The sequence below is a fragment of the Vanessa atalanta genome, chromosome 14 (genome assembly GCF_905147765.1).
Source record: "Vanessa atalanta chromosome 14, ilVanAtal1.2, whole genome shotgun sequence".
Classification (NCBI taxonomy): domain Eukaryota; kingdom Metazoa; phylum Arthropoda; class Insecta; order Lepidoptera; family Nymphalidae; genus Vanessa; species Vanessa atalanta.
This window is the reverse complement of record NC_061884.1, coordinates 2,872,352-2,894,973: the sequence shown is the minus strand read 5'-3', so window position 1 is coordinate 2,894,973 and position 22,622 is coordinate 2,872,352. Positions and strand designations below refer to the sequence as shown.

General features: G+C 29.6%; 1 protein-coding gene across 2 annotated transcripts in view; it reads left to right on the top strand.

The window, feature by feature from the left end:
- The first annotated feature begins 1,966 nt into the window (after nt 1-1,966).
- LOC125068629 (UDP-glucosyltransferase 2) overlaps nt 1,967-22,622 on the top strand; it is a 47,589-nt gene continuing 26,933 nt past the window's right edge. Inside the window, exons 1-2 of one of the 2 annotated variants that reach the window (XM_047677871.1) lie at nt 1,967-2,055; nt 13,777-13,892. In XM_047677871.1, the coding sequence (XP_047533827.1) occupies nt 13,890-13,892 (3 nt within the window). In that variant the 5' untranslated portion in view covers nt 1,967-2,055; nt 13,777-13,889. Of the gene's footprint in view, nt 2,056-3,274; nt 3,308-13,776; nt 13,893-22,622 lie in introns of those variants that run through there. The other variant, XM_047677870.1, reaches the window with a different exon arrangement.

Genomic DNA, 22,622 nt, shown 5'->3' with positions numbered 1-22,622 from the left:
TTTTTTTTTATGTGAAGCTCTAAGCCATGTGGTTCCGGCTAAGTAGAAATGAGCCATAATTTCTCGACCTCTGACTAAAACTAACAATTTGACTGACTAAAATATTTTTTGTTATGTGCAACTATCAATGAATTCTGAAAGTACTTCAACCACCAGTATAGCGGCCTGTAATCCACTACGAAAGGCATTTTAAAAGACCTGTTGTCGTCAGGTGTCAGCGCTGTCTCGGATTAAGTGGAATAAGCTTGTGAATTTTAATTATGACGAAATAGCCGTCCTTGTTGCGCTTATTTATCAATAAAAAAATACTAATGATCAACTATAAATAACTCTCAATAAAAGCTAGTGTAACTAGGTCAGTGTAATATATATGCAGAGAGTTGCAAAAACATTTTGTACCACAGATAAGAACAAATTCGAAACTCTCCGTGGAACACAAACGCGAAATGTCAGAAGGTAATATTATGCGACATTGGCCGTAATTATTGTAACGCCTAAAGGATACATGCATCAAAATAGACACTCCGTAAGTCTGTTTTCAATGTTTGAGGACATACTATTACTAATGCTGTATGATTTAAAAAAACATGATCTTAATATCTTATCGAGATATTTTTTTTCACTATGGTGAGTAGGTATATGCTTTATTTAAGCGCAAAATATTCTTCCAATGTCAATTCAAATTCAACATGCCATTGTTTTTAAATTATTACAATAAGACAGATATATATATAATTTAATACTATCGTATCCAAAACATATGTTTTTATTTAATCTTTTTGTTGATATTTGTTAGTTACCAGATTTTACATAATCATTTATTAGTAATTTTAAATTCTACAATATATTTAAATTTAAAATACTTATAGTTACTATTTAAAGTAATTAGAATATGTAATTAATATTACTCGAGTTTGTTTTGTAAGAAAAACGGATGTTTATCCGGATGTTCTTCCGCTTCTTTTCAGATGAGTCTGCGTTTCGAACCGAAAATTAAAATATTGTTCAATTCAAAAGTGCATAGATCTATAGCCTTAGATTTATTTTAATTTTAATTTTGTATAAATTTATTATTGTTGAAAATACTTTTTTAAATACCGAATTTTATTTTATTCCAAATTTCCGGTTATTTTAAGTCTCTCTATTATAGAAAAAGTTGGGGACTAAAATGTGTTACGATTATATAAAAAAATATATTAGCATTAGTCATTAATGCATATGCATTAATAACTTAAATTTAGTATGGTATGTACTAATTTTATTTGAAATAAGGTCCGTATGTGTAATTTATTTAGTATATAAAAATCATCATTAAAATTTTCCTTCTCTTCACATATGAATACATTATGAATTTTGCACGATTCATGATGCGCAGTATCAAAGAGTGCATTACTTTCGAAAAAGTTTTTTTCGTTTCATTTTAGCAAGTATTTTTATTACTTAGCTCATAGAATTAAAATAATTTATTATTTAGTAAAAATACATTAAAATAGTTCAAATAGTTTTCCTGTCGAGCAAGTGTGAAGCCTAAAAACATTGTAATTCTCTAAAGTAAACTATAATTAATATAAAACCAGACGACTTGATTTTTTTTTTATTTTACTTTGACGTGTGGCCATTGGTAGATTTATGGTTTTTTTTTTTCTATTTATACTGTGCACTTTTAGATTTTACTTTTTGTCATATTATAGTTTTCTAAGTAAGGATAAATTATGTGACAAAATAGAAAAGACGAAGTGATTATAATAATTGATGGTTATGCTATCACAAATTATATCAAATGAACACAAATAACTCAAAAAAAATGTATGTCGTATATTTGGTGCTATTATAGCTTATAAAAGTGCCTTAATTATATAATACTTGCCAATTAACATAAGATCTGAAATTGTCAACATTTCAACAATACCACATGTGTCGGTCACCACGTTGGTGAGAGAAGGAAGCGTGGTAGGGCTGTTTGTGTCGGAACCGCGCGGTAATCGCACGCGCAATCGATTTGAAATTCGAACGGTTGTGATTTTTTTATTATTTATGAAAGCGCATTGGATACATGTAAGTTTATACCTGTTTATGGATTTTTTTAAAAAAATAAGTCGTTTATAAACATTTTATTCTTAAATACAAAAATAATTAAAAAATATTGTAATAAAAAACTGTTTCTTAATTTAGTAATCAGATACAGTTTTTAAATGCAGTTTTTGCAATGAGCGGAACTAACAAGAAAAAACATTTAAATAAAAGTAATTAGTTAGATACGAACAGTTAATTTAAAACAGAGATTGCTTCATATTACACGAACAATATTTTTATTTTGACAACGGAATCTCGAAAATTGTAGTTACTAAACAAAATTAAAAAAAAGAAATAGTGACGAAGTGTTTCTAATTTATAGTACACTTAATTTTATTCTAAATAAAATCTCTATTTATACTTTTTTTTAAACACTTAAATGTCATGTATTATATTTGAAATTCTAATTATATACATAAATACTAGCAATTAATTTTTTGATATAATAGTTGAATATTTTATTGTCAGAAGACTATAAGACATTTATACACGGACATAAGTATATAAAATATGTATTATAAAGAGTAGAAAAAATAAAATTAAAACATTCTAATGTTATTTTTGCGGTTGGACTGGCAATAACATATTGACCATAAAATCATCTGAAAAGTTTTGTAATTCGTTTTTCCTGCTGTAAAACTGCATTTCTCCTGCTTTTAATATAATATAAGATCTATAATAAATCGGCTTATGTAACTAAAGTAATTCTTGTTAAAAACATTTTATCCTCCATAATAAATACGCTTTCTTAAAGATTTACTTAGACTGCAAAGTATCGAATAATTTAAAACTTGAATACCTTCTACAAGTATGTTCTTAGTGGGTCCAAAATGGGTGAACTAAGGGGTTTGGTCTATTGACTCAACAAGTTAAGTTCGGTAACTTAACTTGTTGATTCTAAAGTACAAGTTTTAAATAAAAATATTTTGATTCGATATATTTTTCTATGATTTTCCTGAAGATTGCTCGTCTCTTGACCCACTGAACTAGTTCAGTAGTCTAGAAACTAGGTAGACTTGCAACTAGTAGTGCAACCTGCAAGGCTAATTCAAGTAAATAGCCAAGACGAATCATATTTATGACATTTCAATAATTAATATTAATTATAATGAGCGAAAAAAATTCGACCGATAAAGTACACACTTAAAATTATATATAAATATATATATTTTTTTATTTAACTCCAACAAGTACTTAATAGTGAATAGGCACGGAACTGACTGCAAGAATAAAGGTACGATATATATTTTAATTACAATATTAATGTATTTTTTTTATAAAATTTTTGTTTGGTTTTTAAACGTAATGAAAAATATGTTCATTTTAATTTTAAGTATTGGTGTAGACAAAAATGGCTAAGTACCTTAATTTGTTTAATTTTTATTTTCGTGGATATTTAATACTTTATACGTTGAAAATAAATATTTGTTAACTTTTAATAAATATTTAATGGTAGGTATCTAATTATTTTTTAAATATGTTTGTTTAACTTTAGTTTCTATTAAACTTGAAAATATCTCAGTGTCAATGTCGGCGTGTTAAAAAAAATCGAACTTGTTAAAAAATGTCTTTGTTGATCGTTTTCGACGTTAAATTTAAGCTAATAGCGACAAGAATAAATTCTTCAATTTGTAAAAGATAAACATTTGTTAATAAACGTTCAAAATATTATATTTTCAATTGACATATTCATAATAATATTTGTAATATAAATACTGTTATTATATATATATATTGACTCTACCGTATTGTTTATCGTATATTTAAGATTTTATAAATTAAATTATTTGTTTCATTATACTTAGACTTAAACGGAGTCTGATTATTTATATTTATATTCGAAAAAAATAGTCGCTAATAGTTGGCTGGCAATTAAAAAAAAACATTTAGTCGAACTCGATATCTAATATCGAATTTAAAACATCAGTGTGAAGATCTTTTGTTGGTCTATTTACTTAAAATATAGATAAAGTACGTGGTAAAATACAAGTTAATTATTAAAATAAATACTGTTTGTATCCGTGAAGTGTAAGCCTTATTTAGCGTCAGTGCTTTGCCACTATGACCTAGCGAGATGTTACAATTTATATAAACCTTCTTAATAAACGTGCTATCTGACGCAATTAGGATGGTGGAGCCTGGTATTAGCATTTTTGAACACAGAATTAAAACTCTAATTTTAATAATATTAGTATATATATCAATACAAGATTTATTTTGACTCGTCAAACGATTAATCTGGCGGGTTACTTGTGAGCTTACGTAGGCTTGAGGCGCGAAAACGCGTTAAACGCGGTGACAACATACTCAAGTTCAGATGTAATACCTCATACTAATTTTATTACAAAATATGTAGTATAATTTATTAAGTAACGAATAGGTAGTCTTAATCAGCTCATCTATTGACAACATAAAATAAATACGTCAAATAAGTTAAATTATGACGCATTTACTGTATACTCGGCCGTTTAAACGATTTATCTGGCAGAGTACGAATCGTGCAAAATTAGCCGAGGATTATAAGATAAAGATAATAATTAATTCTATTATTCTAAAATTCGCCAAAATATTACTCTTTTACTAATTTTGAGTACTAGATGAACCTGCGACTTTAACCGCACAAAATTTATAAAACACAAACTTCCAACTCCATTTTACCCCATTATGGGTGGAGTTTCGTAAAAATCGTTCGTAGTGGATGTCTATACCCTATACCAAACCTACCTGCCATATTTCAGGTTGGTAGGTGTTATAGTTTTTTTAGATTTCGTGATTAATCAGTGAATTGTCGCCTTTATATACAAAGATTAAAATTAGTTAAAAAATAAATTAATAGAACTGAGTTCTATAATTGTACATATGTAGTTTCTAAATGATTTTGTTTGTTGAATGTTTTATTTTTTATTATATAAGTATACGCACATCTGTTGGTGATCCTTATCCTTATCCGTAAATTCAGTTATGAAGTTCTCGACCAAACTCTATCAAAAAGTTCCTAACAATTTTGAATTTCCAATTTACTAAAAGGTACCAACGATTCCGAATATACTTGACACACCCGGTAGTTAATATTTTGTACGGATACATCAATTAATTATTTAAAATTAATAATAATAAGATTTTTTTATTAATTACTAAACAAAATTAACACATTAAGCTATTCAACTTATTGTTCGATGGTTTTAAATTTAACACATCTTGTTTTCTCGATGTTGTGTGAGAAATTTTACAGAATTTATCAAGTATCACTTAAATTAGCGAAATAATGTTCATGCTTTTAACACATCTTACAACTTATATCCTGTTAAAGGACAGATATATTTTTTAATGTGTCCTTTGAGAGCCTGGAAATGATTATTATTACAAACTATTATCTGTCCGTGTGTGAGAGAGGAGGTGTGTGTCATGTGTATAAGACAATTTGTGAGCCAAATGTCATGATGATTGACTGATTAGTTTAAACGTAAAAGCGTAACAAACAAATGAACAAAGTCAAGTCGAAGCCAAAAATCTTTATTCACTATAGAAGTTTTTTACTTGCTTATTGATAGTCAAAAATCTACTATCGGTACGGAGATTCACACCTCGGACCTGAGAAGAACAGGCGAAATAAACTCGACGTATTTTTATTTTTTTAATAACATTTTTTCAAATATTGTTTTCATACAATAACAAAAAATATATTTTTTATATAATAAATTAATAAACAAACAAACTCCCTCTCGTATTTATATTATAATATTAGTAATGTTTGGGATTAATTAATTAACAAATTATAAATAGTTCACCGATTCATGTTGAAGTACGTATGATGCTTCAATGATTTAAATTCATTTTTATTCTTACGTTTTTAAATTTAAATGTTAATTTTATTTCGTGAATTTAAGTATCTGTGGTTTAGATATTTGTATTGCTTGTTTTCATTTTTAATTCTTTATGACTCTAGGCTCTATGTTGTTGTGTTTATTTTAATAAAAATCGTTTGTCATTTGACTTTGATATATTTTGAACAAATCTGTTCAGCTGTCTCCTTAGAGACACACTTATTAATTATTATATTTCCAAACAGTAATAATTTGTAGTGCTGTGTTTCGGGATGAAAGATGAGAAACATAGTATCCCCAGAAGGACATATTTGTCGTAATATATTACTGGTCTTGGTTGGTGAAGGTGATGTATTGACGGTATAAGGAAATATTAATATTTCTTAAACCGCCAGTCTCTATGAAGGTCACCACTTACCCCACGTACCACATTTCATACATTTTATAAAAAAAAAACATCCATAGTATATAAATACAGTCATGATAAAATATGTTTCTGACAGAAATTATAATAACTTGTTTTTAAATTTTATATATTTAGGTAATATTCTATCAGAATATGGATTACATATATGTTTAATGAAATAACATTGATCGTAAATTATCATATAAATGTAGAATATAAAGCTTAAATGTTGACTGGTTCTATTACTTAAGTTAGTATCAACCCATTCATAATTTGAAAAATGACATTAAAAAAAAAAACTTGAAATTAAAATAATATAATTGGGTCTTTAAAAAAAATTATATAGAGAAGCTCGTTTAGCAAAACAAACTCTTTAGCTTTACGTTATAAACAGAAAGTACTACTTTGATTATTACAATTCTTAACTTTTTTTCGAGTATTATTAAATAGTTTCCCAATAAAATTACAGAAAAATATAAGTATATTTTTGGGAAAATAAAAGTTAACAATTTACCATAGACAATCTTCACTTTTTGAATTTTTAAAATGTTATAAATATTCTGCCGGTTACAAATCGCATTATACATATTTATTATTGTTTTGTAAAGCTCGAACGCGACTTTAATGACTTTAGACTCAAATGTTATGTTACGTAAGTATTATATTGTGTAACCATAACTTACCGCTCTAGTACCCTAGGAAAAAGCAGGAAATACATCGGATCTAACGGGTTTGCTGTTACGTGTGCACACAACAGCATCAACCGATGTTGCATTAATCACTACATCATGTCGTGTTTATATTTGACATAGTCTAGACAGGATTTACTTTAAAAAAAATAAGATAAATGTCATAATTAAAGGCTTCTAAATGTAATTCTCTGCTGCATTTTAATATTTATTTGTACTAAGCACAGATGAATAATAAAATCTTGCCGTGACGTCACAAACTGAAATACCAAACCTTATAATAGGTATTTTGTTGGTTCTCTGTATCCTGTGTTGTCAAGTCGTTTAAGATTTATATCGACCTTGAACGCTATCACGTTTGAGTTTGATTTATTTTTGTACATAAATTAGTTGAAGTGACAAGACATTTGTCCTATAGAGAGGGCAAGGGCGTATTAATAGTTTTTATGCATATAAGAAGGCAAGCGAGCTGATGCGATTAAGACATTATAGTATATGTATGAAAACGTTTCTAGTTATAAGCATGCTCATTTCAATGTAACAGTATTGGTGGAAGGATTGCTTTAAGTGAACACTTATTGCGGTATGCTTATTGACGGATTAAATATTAGAAGCGAGCTAGTTTTAAGAATACTTAAAAGCATGCCTTTAGCAATTCTTTACTCATCATACTATATAAGCAAAGGATTGAGTTTATTATGCCCTTCTTCTATAATAATACTATAACAATTAATTTAATTGTTAATTACAGTTGGGCATATGAATAACAAAGCATTACTTGTTTTTATATTATTTTATGTATTTAATAATAGAGATAGTTACTATAAATTTATATTTTGTTAGTCGACTACTCTGTATCTCATTTTGTAATGTATTTCTATCAAATACGTTTCGACACGTTGGGACAAGTTTTTGTATATAATTTTCGAAACTAATAGCTTCTCTAGTAATTTGAAAACCGGTAAGTAGCGATGCTTTTAACTTTGGCATAGAATTTTATTATGCGATGATACGAGACAAAATATAATATGAATATTATCGGTTGCGAATACTCTAAAAAATAAACGCCATTTAATCATTTAAATAGAATGAGGATGAAAGTCAATATTTCTTGAGCAGTTTAATGTATTAAAAAAAAAAAACATTGCTCATAGTGAATAGAAAATATATTTCAATTATATTTTTTATACAGTTCTGGCTATTTAAAGGATTCAAGTTGTAAGAACTATAGACTGTCTTTCGGAAAGAGTTTTAGAGACACAAATAAACTTTTTTTTGTATAATAAATACGTAATTATCTATATTTGTTTTAAGACACTTGGCTATTTGTACTGTTTTAAGAAACGTTCAAAATTAAAGGTAAATATTTATCAAAGTCTAATTTGTCAAGAGCAAACCACGCAAAACCGTTTACAGATAAAAAAAATACATTTGACGTCGTTTGTCACTTCTTGTAAGTAATTAATAATCAAATATGTATTTCAAATTTCTACATAAATCAAGATTAATGTTGCCACGTTTTTACCTGTTCGATTAACTTCATCGTAATATTTTTTATAACATTATACGAAATATATGGAATAAATTATGTCACACATAAAAAATTATGTCATAATATTTATTTATTTTTATTCAGAACCGGGCGATGGTTAATCGTTAATAGGCATTGGCACTAAGAAATATTATTTACCCATACTTTTAATATAAGGTACAAACCAAACCATAATGTTATCGATATTCGATATCATTGTTAAGATGCTAACCTATAATTACTATGGTTCACTTGTTCTTCAAACTGGTCCAAAGTATAACCGTCTACAAATATATATAGATATCTATTTAGAAGGCCTTGCACTTACCTCCCAATTCTATATCATTTGTATTATATCATAATAATAATGTTGTAAAGTGACAAGACTTGTTTGGGTTTCTTAGACTCACAAAAAATTCAAGTATATTCATGTGGAAATTTGTTTATAAAAGTGCCGATATACCTTTATAATTTGGCCTAGTAGTTTAACAGATATCTGTAGATTTAATTAAACATATTTTATGTAATAAATCCTGAATGTATTCTGCATGGCAATCGAAAATATTAAACTAAAAACTTTTTAAATTTTTGATGATTTATGTGTTTAGATAGTCTGTCAAAGGTCAGAACGCGACGATGAAAATAGTGGCCAAGTCTACACGCACACTAGGAAAATAGTATGACGTTTGTGGAATGTCAGGCGTAGTTGTCACGCGTACCCAGATAATAAAGTTGGCTGGATTGTTTTAGTTATAATGCAGTGCGACCCTCTACCTAGATATACCTTACAATAAACGTAACAGAGGCTATTATAAAAAAAAAACTCGTTTTTTCTACAACAATAATTTTAAATAAAACAACAATAATTTTTTCTACTATAATAATTCTACAACAATAATTTTAAAAAACGAGCCGAGATGGCCCAGTGGTTAGAACGCGTGCATCTTAACTGATGATTTCGGGTTCAAACCCAGGCAGGCACCACTGAATTTTCATGTGCTTAATTTGTGTTTATAATTCATCTCGTGCTCGGAAGTGAAGAAAAACATCGTGAGGAAACCTGCATGTCTCTAATTTCAGCGAAATTCTGCCACATGTATATTCCGCCAACCCGCATTGTAGCAGCGTGGTGGAATATGCTCCAAACCTTCTCCTAACAAAAAAAAAAAAACAAAATTAAATTGTTATCATAGACGAACAAGTTTATGATAAAAATTTAAAAATACCGGTTCAAACTGACACTTCTCTAACCCAATGTAAATAAATGCGTAATGCCCGCGACACACTGACACCGCTTTGGATTACGTATTCGGCACAGAAGTGTGCCATCATTCTTACGTCTCATAATTTTTATGTTACTGAACTGTGCTTTATAACTTTTCATATTTATATTAATAAAATAGAATTTCGTATGCAATGTTTATGTAGATAAAAAATGTTGTAATAGGTGTAAGTTACAAGCAAAGATTTATGATTTAAAAGATGTTTCCACATAGTGTTGTACGTTGCATTATGTTTCAAAAAGGTTTAATATTACATATACCTTCTTACAATAGCTTTAAAATTTATATCATAATTCACTTAACCCGTAACTCACAGATTGTGTCGACTTAATGTATTATAGCGCAATAAGAAAAAGGATCTGCTAGAATATTATAGTCGGTTGTCCGATTGAACTCATCCCTTCTTGGCAATACCTTTGTGGTTTGCCACAGTCCCATTATTCTATTTAAAAGACAAAACTTTACGTTTTAATCTATTATACGATCCGTCGAACTAGTGAAAGCTTTAAATTTAAGCCGAATTTCGAATTTTTAGCTAATCCAGGAATGCTCGCGACTCGCAAGTGATTTCCCCTGAGTAAAAAACCCAAAATGGGTGCTCGCTGGCCTAGGCTCGCTGTTTTGTTGCAGACATTAAAGTACTACACGTCTGGAAAAAATTGTGATAACTAAATTATTCGTGTATTTGATGATTACGCATTGGTAATGTTCTCTTAATACGTCTCTATATTAGTGCGGCAACTATTTACAATACGTACTATACTGTTTCGTTGCTATATTGCAGGCAAAAATCTAGTTTTACACGAGAAAAAAAATCATTAAAATTATTGAGATATATGTATACTTACTGTTTTAAGAACTTTGAGAAGACATATATTAAAATACATATAAGTTAATTAAGAGTTTTAAAAAGGCAAGCGATTTCATTGGTTACGACAAATATAACCAGATGACAAAACACTTATTAATCTATCGTTACATGTATCGCGAACACGAAATCTAGAAGCTTATGGGAAAGTCAGCATCATCATAAACAGCTTGTATTAGTCCACTGCTGGACATAGGCCTCCCCCAAGGCGCGTCACTGAGCCCGATCTTCGGCCCTTCTCATCCATTTCCTACCATCTTCCGTACATGTACATGGGAAAGTCAGTATCACCCCATTACAACAAACGAGCCACACACTATTGAGTCATTATCTAACATAATGACCGCCATTGAGATTACAAATGTTAAATCACCAGAAATACTGATACCTTAAATACACCATAAGTGGTTAGAACATTACGATTGTATCAACATGCATTTATGAGGTTTCATATCGGTTTGAAGTGAGTGAATGGGATAAGAACAAAATGTCAAGGTTGAATTTAGTTGAGTCGTTTTTTAAATGTAACGTCCGAGTGAACCGCTTATTTGAACATGAATAAGGTTCCATTCATTCATTTATTTAATTTCCTACATTATAATTGAATTTTTCCCATGGTCATATAATTATATATTATATTAAGTTTCTGTCGTGATCACCTCTGTCGTCTACTGCAGAGTTTACCAGCTTAAAAATCGTATTATGTAGGAAATGGATTACGCACACCGTGAAAGTTTAAAGTCCATCATACCAGTTTATTTTGTTGAAATATTTTTTTATTGCATTGTTTTATAATATAAAGTGAGAATTACTTTTATTACTTGTGTTTACAAAAAAAAAAAAATAGCATTGGCTTTGACTCAGAGTCCTTGGATTATTGTTACACATGTGTGTACCTAGACGATTTTTAAAAATCTATTTCTAATCTTTATATCAAAGAATAGTTTATCAATTTACAACGGAAATAATTGAGTCTAGGTTTTCGTAATATCTGTGTGTATTTTTTTCTCGTTGTACTTACGATGTTTTTTTATCGGCGTCGACTGAAAGTATTACTTTAAAATTTACATTAAGTAATCATTAACTGACCTACAGACAATATGATAGTGCTGCATGTTACGTATTTTATTCCATTCCCTGTTTTCTTAACACTCGTTGCTACTGAGATTAAATTTGACAAGATGCTAAAACTGAAAGTACAAATTAAGAAATAATTTTTACAATTTATTGTATATCTACTTGGTGGTAGGGCTTTGTGCAAGGCGGCTTAAAGGGTGAGTGAGCCAGTGTATCTTGGTTTCCAAGGTTGAATGGTTAATATTTCTTACAACGCCATTTTCTATGGGCGGTGGTGAACACTTACCATCAGAGGGACCATTTGCTCGTTCGCCTACCGATATCATAATATATATATAAAGTAGAAATAGCCTGTTGTTGTAACTCGTTGTTGCTTTTTACAATACCCTGCTTAAATGCGAGTTTGTGGATACAAATGTATTTTACGTCCAATATAAACTATGGTGAGTTTTTTCGCAAATTAACACGAAATCAATTATAAAGACAAATTCAGTACATGAAAATGAAGTAATGTTTGCCTGGATTGAACGCGTAGTCGTTTAATACTAACGTTTTAGCCACTGAGTCTCGATCTCGGCTCGGATTGTACTTATGATCATATAATATAAAAAATATATTATAAAAACCCAGCGATGGTTGTTCTAATTACGAAACCAGCACGATTCTCATTTACACCTGGTCGATTTTTTAATCTATGTTATATAACTTTTGTTTTTAAATATATATGATTACTAGATATTATTATTTCGAGAAACCTCTTAAAGCGGAACAAATGTTAAAAGGTTTTTAATACATGTTTATTATTTTTTTCATACTCGATGGAGGGAAACGTTGTGAGATTGAATGTAAATTACTTTATTATGGATTTTACACTAAAAAGAGGCGTTTATCAGGTAGTGATATAATTTCAGATATAACTTTAAAATAAAACTTTTTTTTTAAGATTTAAGGCCTTTTGAGAAGTTAGGCTTACTGTTAGGACTGTGAACTAAAAGAAGTGCTAATCTAAAAAAAAACACACTATTTTGTTATTAAAAGGAGTGTTTAACGAATATTTTAATTGGTTTTACGTAATCAAGAAAATGGAAAGCGTATAAAGGTTGAAGTTTCGGAAATAATTGTATTAAGTTAACCCCGTTGTGTTAAAACGGTTAAGTTTAATAAATATTTTACTACAAGCTGAAACTGTGGCTTTGCCTGCGCGAAGTTTATCAAACTGTACCTATAGCGCACAAACCGTCACCACAAAAGGTAGCCTATATGTCCTTCTCCGGGTCTCAAATTATATCCACGCCAAATTTCATCTAATTCGGTTGAGCGGTTTAACCGCGAGGACGTAACCGAGTTACTTTCGCATTTATAATATAAAGTAAAAAGTAAAAAAAGTATAGATTGTCAAAAATAAACTATAAATAAGATTGTCAATGTGCGAGACGTGTGTATTTTCTGCACGCTTGATCCATATTCATATAAATATATATTACAATATTACCCAAATAGCAATACATAGTATTGATGTCTTCCAGTTTGAAGGCTGAGTGGGCCAGTGTAACTAGGGTCATAACATTTTATTTCCTAAGGTTGGTGCTGCATTGGAGTTACAAGGGATGGCTAATGTTTTTTACAATGCCAATCTATAGGCGATGGTCACCATTTACGATCAGGTTGCCCACCCACCCACTTGCCAGGTTGCCTACCTTATAAAAAAGTAAAATATTCATTTGACATTACTTTTAAAAGTCAAATATACGTTAATTTGTAGTTTTTTAATATTTTAATTATTATTCACAAGTTGTTGTTTTTATAATAGACCGTGTATTACCGTTTAAATTATATTAAAGAGTTTTTCTTATTTAATTATATTAATCATAATAAAATATTTACTTACAATTAATTAATATACATTTAAATGTATTTTATTCCTCGTGATAATGCAAAAACACGCCTAACAAAGCATTGCCAAAATCATCTCGGTCAACGTCATGATTCGCTTTCACTAAGTCGTTTTTTTTTTTTATTTTGCAGAGTCGAGCAACGAAAGCGAGTGGAGTGCATTCGGCAGTTGTTAGTGTGGTGTGAATTGTTGGTTCTGTGCTAAAAAGTTAAGTGTTGCCAGTTACTACGAAATTGATTTTAAAATGGTGAGCTTTAAATTATACTTCTGTTATTTTTAGGTTTGAATTTCAAACTTCCTAAGACTATGTAATATTGGTTTATTATCTTTTATTTTATTAAATTTAACAAGGTATTTTTATCATCAAATATCGTAATACAAGAGTCCATAATCGGCGAGTTTTGGAAATTGTTTATAATTATTACTTTTAATATAAATAAATTATCACAGATTGTTTTTTTAAGAAGTCGTTGCCTCATTAACGAGTTAGTTATGTAACTATACCGCTTGCACAAACATACACAATACTAAATATATATGTTTACATAATATTACCAATGCTATGTTGCAAATTCGTGTATTTAAATATATCGACGATTGAAAAGAGACGGGTAACAATTATTGATTTCTGGATGATAAACTTTTTAAGTCGCCTACAAAACGTAAACGTAAACGTATAGTTTCGTAGTATTTCAAAGGTCATCTTCGATTTGAAGATAACGGAGACTTCCGACTTCTAGACTTTTTGTGGTCATTAATATGTTATATTTCTAGTTAAATAAATAATAGCTTATTAATTAATAAATTAATTACCTGAATACATGAGTAACGATTTATAGTCTGTTCCAACTTGTAGGTTTATGTAGATAATATTTGGGAACACGCGTACCCATATGATAAACTCATGACGTTTACCTAGATGTAGGTAAGCCTTTATTTGTAGATTTACTCTGTTACTCAAACCTCAAAGCTCAAATCTTACCACAGAATACGATCGTGAAATGTCAAAGTGATATGTAACATTGAATATAATTACTCGTTGTAAAGGCTTGGGTAGGTACCACCCACTCATCAGATATTCTACCGTCGAACAGTAATTCTTAGTATTGTTGTGCTAGTAGTGTTGTACTGTTCGATGGGAATAACTTCTTAGCGCCCAAGGTGGGGTGCATGAGCAATGTAAAGATGATTTTACAGCATCACTGCTATGGGTTGGGTGAGTTCTAGTTACACAGATTAAGTATCCCATTAGCACGTATACATAAAAAAAAAAAAACTAATTATAAACTTTAATTAGCATATAACCGTAACAGTTTTCAACATTTGACGAATGAGATGCAAAATGAGACCGTACAGGATAGTTATGCTGCTGTTAAAGAATCATCAATCGCTGGCCCTTAAACAATTTACCATGTCTGTTTGTCTAGTTACTCAGTAATTTTCTTCTTGCCAAATATGTCATCCTTCAAGTAGCAGTAAATATATGCAGCATGCAGTTTGTATACTGCCAATTGGGAAAAACAGCAATGAAATCTAGAAATTGACGTTAAATACTACTATTAAAATATATTATTACTGATTAAAATTTATAATATCTTTTAACCAAAGGAAATAAATAAAGTTGATTGGTTTATTATGTACACTTATGGCCTTTACTTTTAAATTGTAATTTCGAAAGATTTAATTCATCACTTACCGGTTCGCAATGTAGTTTCTACCGAGGTGAATCTGACTGAAACTGAGGTTTAACTATCAGTCGTAAACAATTTAGTTTCGTCCATGAAATTCAAAATAAATCAATAAGGCAAATATTTTTGATTTTAATAATTATTATATGAGTATATTTTTAACACAAACACAATCATTCAACCAAATACATATTTTGCCTCAAGGCGGGTTTATTGACTTTGTGCAGTCGGGAACTTGGTATTACAAGTTTATCCTTACTCTCGTGCAAGGCGAACTTAGACTAATAAAGGCGCCGACACGGCGTTGTATTGGGAAAGATTTAGGACCTGCACGAAATTTTTAACATAAAATTTATATAAATATATATGTGAAACTGTGTAAAGAGATACAGTTAGGTTAAAAGAAACATTTTCTTTAAACGAATAACGAAATAATTATTTATCGCTGAAAGTTGATACTCAAAATTATAGGAATTGTAGATTATATTCTGTCTTCTGCGAGCCCCATTGCTTAATATTTATTTATTTTTAATATGGCGGGGACCCTTAGGATCTCCTAACCTTAGCGTATCGAGTTTATACATTGATTATTACTTCTTTAATCAAACCTCAATAATAAATATATATTGTCAAGAATATACCGTTGAGAGTTTTAGACTTAAGGACTATTTTAAGTATATTCACATAAATTGACATAGAGAAATGTTACTTTTTTAGAATTTATTTTTTAATAATTACAATTAATACGTGTATTTCGAGTATTTAAATAATAATATGACGTATCAAAGTTGATTGACCTCGTTGTTTGTATGTCTAATATGTGTGCCTTTTTCATGCGTTTTGGTGTCTTACAATGCCACTGTCTATGGGCATAGACAATTTTATAATGGACGTTTGTCTGGTCACTGTATAATTAAAGACTGTATAATATAATAAAATAGAAGGAGATTTTTTTGTTTAGCTAACTTTCGCATTTGGTCGCGTTTAATTTAAAGAAAAACTGTTGAAGCCGCTCATTAATGTTGTTTTTTTTTTATATTGACATAGTTCTCTTTACGAGGAATTACTTATTATTATTCCTATTGTTCTTCCAGTTTAGAGTAAAGCTTGTATTAAAGGAATGGGCTGACAAAAGCCTAAAGGTTTAGGATCGAATCTGCGTCCATTGTATTGCTATGCGGCCCGAGTTCAGTTAAGCTATAGAGATAGGTGATTTATTTGGATTAAAAAAGGTATATTAATAAATATTATGATTTAAACAAATAAGTATATCAACCAAGTGTGGTTAAAATACATGGCATCAATTGTCAAATACAATTAAAATGGCCGAATATATTGGTCTCGCCATTTGACGCACGAATAAGTGAGATAGAAATACAAGTACATGGTATGGTATCAATTTCGATGCTTAATTGGCAGTTTAGCGAGCAATTTCACCCTGTAGTTTTCATGTCACCCCTGTGCATCGTAAAAATTCGTAACATTGTTTCATAATGTGCGTAAAGGACTATAACTTAAAAAAATACGTATGATTTTTTTTATCGTGTTCTATAAATATTAAAATATTAATTTTAAATAATTAACAGACTTTTAAAAAGATAGCGACATATTATAGATATATCATAGACGTGAAAAAAGTTTCTCTATGTTTATTTTTTTAATAAATAATTGTAAAAACACAGAATCTGAAAAACTCGACGTATACACATAATGTTTTTGTTGTGGTAAATGTATTATTATAGTTGTTGCAGCTTGTGTCACAGATATTTTAGCATGGCTATTATAAGCTGTAGATAATATAAAATTTATCATACTTATATACAAAGTAATATAATAAAGAGTTTATACAACGGGTTTAGGTGAATAATGTACTCTTTAATTTGTCAACTTAACAGAAGTAAGACTAATACTTTGTTACCAAATGCTTTCAAAAATTAAATCAACAGAACGAACATAATATTATATTACACAATACGCAGAAATGGAATCAAGTCAGTAGAGCTTATTCTGTAAGAACAAATTCGAAACTCGCCGCCGAAAAATTGATACGCGACATTGACTTTAATAATGATAACATTTAAAGCATACAGAATATTATATTGCCGTCAGTTTTCAACATTTCACGAGAATGACACGAAGTGATTTTTTTACAGAATATCACCGCAGCAATCATTATTCAATCTGAAATGTCGCACTTGTCATTAAATTATACATGTTGCAAAAAATATCGATTAAATTAAAATTATTTAAATTAAAACATTTAAAGAATAATCTTTAATTTTATATCAACTTTATATATTATGAGTAGCAGCTCGGTTGCAGGTTTCGTTTTGACCTCATTCAATTGCTTGTATTTCTAGCATTTGCTTTACTTTTAATTGAGGTGAGTAGGGGTTTGAATATAAATTAGTAATGTATTAAATTTAAGAAGCGAGATATTCCAAGGGATAGATTACGTAGATATTTAACAGAATGTGGGTTCATAATTTTTGTTTATGGTATACGATATATATCATATCTAAAAAATGAATTTTAATCGACGATCGAATTTCAAACTTAGACAAGAATCACCGTGTCGTTTTTAAAAATTTTGTGAGTGCCGCTCCTTGTTTCCTAAACTCCAAGCTAAAACACATACCCTAGGAATGCGCGGTTATGCGTACCGAACTAAAATAGGTTATCTCGTTTTTGATATTCAAAGAGTGAAGTCAAAGTATGTTATTATACCAAATGTCATATTCATCGGTATACACTTATCGGAAGTTGATACCTTTTTTAAATTAAAAAATCCTATAATAATATTTAAAAAAAAAGTTTAAAAATGAACACTAAATTGCAACAGAATCTTGTCATATTTTCATAAAATCGTAATTTTAAGCACTATTTATATATTTTGTCAGTTGGTTTATATAAATAAAAATGCAATAGGATACATTTTACAACTTGGTAAATAATTATTAATATCATTTGAACGAAGCCTTAGCATTCAATGTCCTTAATATATAAATCAATAAAATTATGCAAATAATTTAGTATCTCGACTGACCTAGACCTACGCCTCGCGGGCTCATATCGACGTCACGCGTTCAAGTTAAAACAATCCAACAAGGTGACACAAAACGTATCCTGCTGTCCTAATGTTATTATTGATATCCTTATCACAAAGCTGATAATATACCATTAGCGTGAAACAAATAGGACACAATAGATACTTATTGCTGCATATAGAATATTTATGAGTTATTTATTAATAGAAAATAATTAAGGAAAATTATAAAACGTTCAATTGTTTTTCGGTTTTGCGTCGTAAGTACGATTAGTCTACTGAAGAGGTGTTATTGCGTATCTATTTTTGATGACATCTGTGCTTATAAATTTGACACAATATATTTATCAGATTATAATAATGTTGAAAACCAACTTTTATTGTTCGGTGACGTATTGCTTTTATATATATATCATGTTCCTAATTTAAAAAATGACGGACTTCCATACAAACTTTCAACCCCTATTTCACCCCCTTAGTGGTTGAATATCCAAAATTCCTTTCTTAGTGTGACTCAATAAAACGATCCTACTCACCAAATTTCAAGGCCCTCACTTTAATAGTTTACGCTCGGCGATGATGAATCAGTCAGCCAGGACTTGTTATTTTATATATATAGACAAGACTATAGTCTTGTTATTATTATTTCATCGTTTGTCATCAAAGCTAAAACGACTTCGTCTGGAAAGTAGAAAAAATCGCTAAGAAAATTCTGTTAATTTCATATTTAAGAGGGAAAAGGAAGGGGTAACTTTTTAAAGTCTTTGTTCTTTGAAGTTAAATACATTAAATGTTGAATACATATTTTTTTCCTACAATTTTGAGGTACATGCATTTTATATATTTTTTTTGTACAATGTCCTCGCGACATGACGAGTCGAGAGAATTCTGCGTCAAGATCCAAATTTGTTCTTACATAAAAGGTAATTGGCTCAGTGACGATGAATAGGTAAAGTGATTACAAATAACTACCAAACTAATAGTTTCATATACTCTTAGTCTAGTAAACAACAAAGGTCATATGAGAAACTTGACAGACTCTTACAGTAACTGTTGATAGTTTTGATAGTATAGGATTTTCTTATAAATAGTATTGTTAATTGGTAATTTGTAAGCAAAGTGCAGATCCAGATTATGCTACATTGTTATGTCGTCTATGGTTGAAGTATGTCTCATTATATTTGGATATTGATTTGAGTGTGACTCATATGAAGCTTTGTGAACGGTTTTTGTTAAGCATTATTTAAATTTTGATCCATGATTTAGTTGTTTAAACAGGGCAATCATCATTTCGATAATGTTAAGTAGGATGGAGAAGACGAGAAGATCGATCGGTGCGGTTGAATTGCAAGTCTCGTAGGTCCTTAAATATAAACAGTATACAATAATCATAAGGCGATATAAATCTTATTGACATAACACAGGACAATGATTTGACTATTACAATTTATTACTAGATTTTATTACATATAATTATTAACATAGTCAAAATCGAAATTAAAATATACTCTATTCAAGTAGGATTTAAAAGCAATTTTGAATCGTCTTTTTACAAAACTATATTAAGTGCAGTTACAACGTATATACTGAATACCCATTTCAAGTAAAGGGGAACATCAAACAATTAACAATATTTAATATAGTTTACGATATTTATATATTTTCCAGTCTTTATTACAATCCTCCATTATCTTTCGTTTTTCAACCCAGATTAAAAATTCCCATGTCCAATTCACATATATGTTCTCTTTCTACTTTTATTTATAAAAAATGTCAAACAAAAGAGTATTCATTACATTTATATATTTATATTATATATTCTGTGATTGAATATAACTCAAAAGGTACTTCTACCTATACGACCTTTAATGATTATTTATAAATATTTTATTTAAATTGATTTATAGGCTTACTATACTGTATTCCTTATAGTTATATAGTTATTCCTTAGTTTTCATCATTGCCAATTTTTATTAGCAAAGTGACATCAGACATTAATCAGCGCTTATTTTAGTGGCAACGAACCTGCGCTAGCGCCCGTGACTACAGATACACGTTTAACGTTGAAATATAAACATATATTATAATATACAAACTTGTTTTTCCTTCAGACACGTTAAACATTTAAGTAAATGTGTTGTGTACTTGACTTACCAAAGACTATTGACATAAAATACGGAATTAGCTCTGGTTTTTGAATGAACTGAGATTGTTTTTTGTTTCAAAACATGCTCAGATCGCTGTATTTATTAAACTAGAATTTTTTTACATACTTTTTCTGTTTTGCAAGATTCAAAACCGGCTAAGAATTTTCGTAATTTTCAAGTATTTATTTGCTAATTAAAGGCTGCACAAATGTTAAGATGTTATGCATGTTAAATTAATATTAATAACGCTTTTCTTCATAGCTATCAGGCCTTATCAGTAGTGGGAAAGCACTGACAGTAATATGGGAACTTTTTCCACCCGTAATAACTATTACTGCAATTATACGTAACCTTGTTTTGTCCTCAAAAGGTTGTTGTCATTAAATTCGATTACCTCACAAGCGATAAATATTCATACGTTCAAGGGCTTGCGGTAATTGTATAATATGCCCTTTATTTACAAAATGTCAAACTGACAACTGTTGTCAAATTATAAAGAACGTTAAAGGGAAGAAATTTTCAGCTCACCTTTAAATACTATCGACGTAATGATTTAAGCGTCTAGACTCTAGCGGATGAATTTATTTAAAATATCTAAATAAATGCCAATATTATGAAGAGGCTAATTTTGATTGTAGGGGGTAATCTCCGGAGCTAATGATCACTGGTAGAAAGCTACATTATATCTAGTGTTAGATACACCCATACCGTATAATTAACACCAGTACGAAGCCGGTTCGATATACTAGAAATCAAACATTTTTTTCTTATGAAATTAGCTATAAACAGATTTTAATATCGTAATTATCATTAGGAAATACTTTTTGAGGTTCGACTTCTAGTCAAGTAAGTACCCACTATAAAAAAGCAATGCGATGTCTGGGGTGGGTATAATTATGGGGCGTTCAAGAATCGCTTGCACATGTTACTTTAATTTATACTTTATTGCATACCATACAGGGAAAATAAATAAATACAACATGGATCCAGGCAGCAAATTAAAGAGGCGTACAATTTTAGTTTTTCAAAATTATCTTCCAGGCAACTAACGGTGTAGGTTAGGATAGCTCATTGGATATGAGGTGGGTGGTGCTGTAATAATAAATAAAATATACCGGGCCTTTAACAACTACTTTTTACTTTAACACTACTTTATTTGGTTGTACGGCTTAGTGCAAGCTCGCCGGGGTAGGCATCACCTACTCATCAGATATTCTACCGCTAAAGATCATCACTCAATATTGTTGTTTTCCGGTTTGGCACAAGGCACAAGGGGTATAACATATTCGTTTTCAAAGTATGTGCATATTGACATAAGGATTTTTTATAATTTGTTACTGCGTAAAGTCTATGGGCAGTAGCGATCCCTTGCCTACCTGATAGTCACCCAGTTACTCGCCCGCCAAAACTATTATAACTATTAAGTAAATTTGTATTAAATAAAAGACTTTTTTTTTAAGTTTGTCCTCAATGCGATTTAATAACTATTCGTCGAATTGTGACGTCATATTTCAGTTTTTTCTGGGTAGCGCCCAAAGAATTCTACTTCGATTCGCTGAGTTAAACTAAAAAATAAAAAAAAACGATAACCAGACTATATTATATCTGTTAAGAAAGTCAGTACCTTTACTTTAGTAAAATGCCATAATTTGAGCATTACGTGACCTTACTTATAAATGCATTATATTAATCAGCATAAATTATCGATCAGACCGTATCTAGAACGCTTATACAATATTAATTCAATTTAAAATCAATTCTAAGTATTTATCATTAAGTTTCAAAATTGAGTGTTATTGTTTTAATATCCGTATATGGTTAATCCATGGGAAATTAATCTTTATTCATATGCAGGTAAGATGTAAATTTAAATAATTAACCGCGTGTTGAGAACAGCGAAAGTGTACTCTCACTACTGTCACGGTCGAGATTTTGTTCGTATGACAATGGTTTTACATAAATATTGCATTCTAGATTAAGATATGAAGACAAGATAAAGACTTTTGTTGATAGAAAATAGAGGAAATTGTCTTTGTTACGTAATACAGGTCAATCTTGAGACAAATGTCGTCAAAGTTCTTTTCATATATCAATTG